The following is a 6,000-nucleotide window of genomic DNA, read 5'->3' on the forward strand; positions in this document are numbered from 1 at the left end:
TCTTGCTTCTGAGTGAGAAGTTCACAGGTTCAAGCCCCACTTCAGAGACCAGAGCACATAATCCCAACTGACACTTCAGTGCTAACTGTGGGAGTGCTGCACTGTTGGAGGTGCCATCTTTCAGATGAGGTAATAAACTGATACCCCCATCTGCCCCCTCTCATGAACATAATCCAAGGCACTATTAAACAAAAAGCAGAAAAGTTCTGCTGGTGTCCTGACCCATGTTTATCCTGCAATCAACACCGCTAGAACAGGTTATTTATTTATTTCATTGCTGTTTGTGAGAGCTTGCTGTGCGCAGTTTGGCTGCTGCATTTCTTGATGTTACAACAGTGACTACACTTTGAAAGTATTTCATTAGCTGTGAAGCAGTTTGGAACATCCTGAGGTCATGAAAGGTGCAGAAATACAAGTTCTTTCTTTTACATTTGACTATATGATACCCCAGAAACCTTATTCCTTGCTACAGTTACCTGAGCTGAGATCGATGAATTATATGCATGGATGATTAACCCACTGGATCCTTATTCCAATTGTGAGTTTGTGACTGACTGATGGTAATTAATTCTGCTCTTCGTTAGCAAGCAGTAATCTGCTAAGTAGAATTATTGATGCTTCAACCTAAGTGGTAGCAGCATTGTAAAATGCTTTTCTACGAGAGGCGAATAAGCAATGAGACTAATCTGTCGTCACAGTGTAAATGTCCCAACATTCAAGGATTAGAGGACATTGTATATCAACAGATATGTGGGGCTACAAATCAGCTGTTGAGCTAAGGTCCATCTGATGTAGTAAAGATCGGGAGTTGGGCCTGCATGGTCCATCCTGGCACTATATTATGCAGAGCCCCCATAAGTCCACAGAGAAAGGCACCCAACACTAAACATAAGAGCACAAGAGCAAGCTGTGGAGGTCACTCTCCCAAAACAGCATCTCTTAACACAATGTAAAAGCTGCCAAGCAAAAGCACTTTCAGGCCAATGCTAGACCTATTCCTCACCACCCTACCCGCCCCCCCCCCCCCCCCCCCCCCACCACCCCTCAAACCCCAAAGCCCCATCCAGACAGGAGCTTGGAGAGTGACAACTCAGTTCAGAAATCAAATCTAACCACGCTGACTTCACTGGGGGGTTAGATCCAGGATCAGTATGCCTGTGTCTGTGACTACAATGCGAGTGAAGGAGGAATATCTCCACGGACAGTACATGGGTATTCTCAACCCATTATATTTCACATAGTATCCAACTGGAGTGATATGGAAATGAAGTCCGTTGCAGGTATCTGGTATCATGGTATTTGAGGGGTAATGTGGTGAGGCATTGCTCCCTGTGTTTTGCTTTACTGGATGTGGCTCAGAGATAGGGGGAGAGCACAATAGGGACAATTTTGTGATTAAACGCTCCTGTCTTGTGAGGCTCAATATTGGGAGCCATGTTTGATCTCATTGTCTTTGGGCTCTCCAATCATCAGCGAGATCAGCTGTGTCTCATTTGCCTTGCGCTAGTGAGCAACATCCTTGAAGTATGAGTGGAGGAAGCTTCTTCAGAAGATGAGAATGAGAAGTGACTTTTAAGGAGAGTAGCTTGTCAATTGCCTGTTTTCACCTTTGTCATTCTCTCTTCAGGAGCACGCATGACCTTGTTGCGATGGATGGATGGCTTTATGCAGTTGGTGGCAATGATGGGAGCTCAAGCCTTAATTCCATTGAAAAATACAATCCTCGCACCAACAAATGGGTGGCAGCCTCCTGCATGTTCACACGTCGAAGCAGCGTGGGGGTTGCTGTACTTGAACTACTAAACTTCCCCCCTCCGTCTTCGCCCACTCTCTCAGTTTCTTCAACCAGTCTCTAACGCTCGAGCACAGCCTGTCTTTACCTCATTATGAACACAGTCCTTTTCAAAGCAGCCAGTTGCTACCATGGGACGCATAACAAGGCCCACTCCAGCGTGGCTTTCTTTAGGATTTTCTGCTCAACAGCAACAATGACCAGCGGCTAAGTTGCACCTCCATCCCGAGTGTCCGTGAGCAAGTCCGCAATTTGGGCCAAGGCGGCGTAAGATAGAACGGTACACTGCTCCCATGATCTGGTCACACAACGTAAAGGGTGTCATTTGAGGCGAAGGAATCAGTTCTGAAACCTCCAGCATTCAGACGGGATATCTGTTCTTTTTGAACCCAAAGTCAGCACTCAAGAGGTTGAGAACTGACACGGACGGTGACACTGCCAGTCATTGGAAATCTGGCAAATGCCAGAGTATCTCCATAAGTAAACACATCTCCACCAAGAAAACACAGGCTGTGTTACTTATGGAATTATATTCCATGTCCGGGGTTAGTATTTTCATGGCATGATGCACGTTTATTTAATTCCATTGAAAATAAATGACAGCCCACACTTGTAAGCACTGTAATAGTTACCGAGCCCAGTGGTGGACACCATCCACCACCTTTCCCCCACCACTAACTCACCGGGCCCCTTTTCAGATCACTTTCTTATCTTGCTCCGTTATTTACAAAGCAATGTAGCATTACCGGTTATACTACATATCAACTCCTTCTGATGGCCTTGATGAACCAAGGTCGAACAAAGCAGTGAGCGGAAATTACGACAAAGGAAGTGTAACAGGTGAACGGACTTAATTATTCCACAGCTTTTTGTACCGATCAACTAAAATAATTCAGAAATCAATTACATACCTCGTATTTTTGGTAAAGGATATTCTCCAGGTGACTCTATTGTAGCACTTGCATTGTATCACTCCACTTGTGCTGTCAATGATAAGTTACCACTGACCAGAGGTATACTGCGTTTATTTTCATTTTTATCCTTTAAATGTGAAGCTCGTTGACTTTCTATGTATTTGACTTCCTTTTGCTGAATTTAATGAAGTTTTATATGTATTTAATTTAAGTTATTGTCTGCCTCTGGTCAGGAAGTTGTTACCAGTTAGAGGAAGGGGGAGCAACTTTTGGTTGTAGAGCTTATTGTGAAAGCTAGGATTGGGGATTAATCCAGTGAACATTGTGAGTAATGGTCTCTTCATTCATTTCTCCGAGGAGACGCATGAAAGGTGTGGAATAATGAACAGTATTATGCAGTTTACATTTTTGTTTAAAGCTCTTCCCTACTTTGATTTATTCATGTCGTTCATGTCCAATGGGTAATATATTCTGTTGTGTTTCTTTAACAAACCTACTGCTGCATCATTTGTAGGTTGTGTATCACTAGGTCAGGTGACTCCTCAACGTGTGTATAATCACACATGTACATGTGCACCTAATTTTCTCATTGTGTAAAAAATTATTTTACACTGTCTCTTATGGTTCTGATCCTTAAATACTGCTCCAAGCTTCAGTGATGGATGAGTGGAAAAAATGCATTTCTCAGTTAACAGCGGAAAGTCCCAGATTTGATTCCTGGTGTTTTCTGAATTAGATAATCTCAGCTGGGACAACTACCATTATTCTCCATATACCCTGGCCTAGGGTGGAGGTAGGTCAGCCAGTAATCCTTCTGCTGCCTCCTATTAAAATGTATCCGGTGCTAGGTTGAGGATAGCATCAGATTTGACTGTGACTCTCTTGTAGTTGAGTAGCCTGCCAACTGGTGGTTGGGAGGGGTTCCTGATCGTCCACCATAGGTTTGGCAGCAGTTTGGCAGAAACTCTTTGCATCGGTTTGTCTGGGGGTTTCGCCAATCTTCTGCCAAAGTTATGGCGGCCGATCGAGGCAAGGAGGGGAGAGAACCCCCTGTGGAGTTTTCCGGTGTCACTGTCTAGGTCACTGAGATGAGGCACTGAAGAGCTACCTGCAGTTGAGGAGCGTTGAACTCCAAGAGTCGGCACCTTTTCGGATGAAGGAAACCCTGTGGGGCAGAAAGCAAGTCACCTGATCTACAGACTAGCAGTAAACATTTCCATTGTAAATTTACCAATTACACACACCCAGCGAGGAGCCACTTTCAAACAAAGCTCCAATTGGCTGGGAGTGTGGGATTGCTGAATTTGCTCTTTTTTTTCCCCATCCCAGCTCCGATCAGAAGCAAACAGCTAGTTCCACCTACGTTCTGCTGATTTCTTTGAGTAGCAGTGATAAAATCTGTACACTAGTAAATGTAATTGGAAGAAAAACCCCTGTAAATGGGTTACACTGAATGTTAATAAATGAACCAGCTGGCATGTAAATAATTGCAAAAGTAAATCTAGGAAATGTATGTTACAAACAAAATTGTGTGTCTTGATATATAAAATACAGTTGTAAAGGGATTTGACTTTGGGTTTTACACAATTTCCACAATGGTTTCTGAAAAAAATGATTTTCAGCTTTAAAACCAAATAATGGTTAATATGGTTTTGAAGTCATTGAGATATCTTATCCATGAGTCAGTTCTAACTTACCATGTTTTTAAGTTCAGTTTTATAATAAATGTCAAAGTATGAGTTAAATCAAACCCTATTTAATATCTGGCCAGGTGCACACACAATGATTTCTCCAGCCCTCTGTACTCCTCCTTCAGAGAAACCCAGTTCTTGAGCCTTGCCCCTGTTTGTCTGCATTACAGTCACTGCCCTCCACAAAAAAATCTTTGTATGAAGCACTTTGAGATGTGTTGACAATGTGATAAGGCTCCAGAGAAATGCCAGCCTTTTTTTTTATTCCTTTCGTTTATGAACAAAATCCAATTTCTGAGCTGTGCCACTATTGGTCCTTTAAATAAAGCACTTAGAGCTCAGTTTCTGAGACATGGTAAGGTTCGATATAAAGTCTTTCTGAAAATTGGAATTAATTCTTAGTGATGAGGAATGCAGGGCACTGATATGGTTGAGTCAAAAACCACATCCTGCTAATTTTGTTGTTACATCACGCCATCACCTTGGCAGGACCAGAAGAGTTTTTCAACAGCTGTGATATATAAGTAGCAACTACCCGTGAGTTAATTCAGCTGATTTCCAACCTGGCTAAAAATTGATCTTAGAAAGATTGAGAAACCATTGTGGTGTTTATTCTGGAGTAAATAGTGCCAAGACGGTTAATCCCATTATCTTTGTAAATCACTTCAAAAGTGACAATGTAGTCCTTGAAGACATATCAATATATTTTTAATTTAATAAGAGACTTCACTATAAGGAATGGAAAATGTGTATGGCATCTCCCTAGCTCTTAGCAGACCCATTATTATGTAAAGACCAACCCTAGTTGTCCCTCGTTCCGTTATATCGTCAGGGTCCTTCATGTGCATCGAGCGGTGATTTAGAATGTGCCTGAATGAATGTGTAGGGATGAGAAGATCTGAATTTGTGGCATATTCAGGACCTAATGCCCTGGCCATGCTATTTTTTTTTTTTATTTTATCTTTTATTTAGAGATACAGCACTGAAACAGGCCCTTTGTGTAAGATGGGAAGGCAGGTTGCAACAAGGATATAAATGCACAAGCTTGTCAGTTGTCAAAATAGTTGATCCTGATTTTTTTTTTTCTAAGATTACAATTCACGTACTGTATGTTTTCTTTGTCAATTAGATAATTGCACCTCAACAGAATCTGGTGCAATGGCTTTGCCTTTAATTGTGCAGGTATAGAGAAAATGACATGTTTTAACAGAGTTGGTGAAGCACTATGGGTTTATTTTAATTTACTGTTAATATATGTGAAACTTGTTGCTTATTTATATATAATTTATGTTGGCATACGTGAAATGTTTTCATTACCTTTGCACTACACTTTTTTTAAAAAAAAAAAAAAGCAATACAAGATGATGTGTTAAATAAATGTTTTTTTTTCATTCGTTGGCAGAGTTTGTTCCTTTTATTGTCAAGAGAGCTATCAATGGTTTACAAGCACTAACTCAAATCTTCCATCTCTGGGAGCTGGGTTTGAATTGAGCCCAGTCTGGTGAAACAATAATAAAAGCAAAATACTGCAGATGCTGGAAATCTGAAATAAAAACAAAAAGTGCTGGAAAATACTCAGCAGGTCTGGCAGCATCTGTGGAGA

General features: G+C 41.5%; 1 protein-coding gene across 6 annotated transcripts in view; it reads left to right on the forward strand.

Annotated features, from left to right (window-relative positions):
* The window catches only part of klhl17 (kelch-like family member 17), a 77,896-nt gene extending 72,142 nt beyond the window's left edge, over positions 1-5,754 (forward strand). For all 6 annotated transcript variants that reach the window (XM_068017053.1, XM_068017048.1, XM_068017051.1 and 3 more), the window contains one exon: positions 1,628-5,754. In XM_068017053.1, coding sequence (XP_067873154.1) covers positions 1,628-1,856 — 229 coding nt within the window. In that variant the 3' untranslated portion in view covers positions 1,857-5,754. The remainder of the gene's footprint in view (positions 1-1,627) is intronic.
* Positions 5,755-6,000: the final 246 nt, after the last annotated feature.

This window comes from Heterodontus francisci, chromosome 37 (genome assembly GCF_036365525.1).
Source record: "Heterodontus francisci isolate sHetFra1 chromosome 37, sHetFra1.hap1, whole genome shotgun sequence".
NCBI classification, from domain to species: domain Eukaryota; kingdom Metazoa; phylum Chordata; class Chondrichthyes; order Heterodontiformes; family Heterodontidae; genus Heterodontus; species Heterodontus francisci.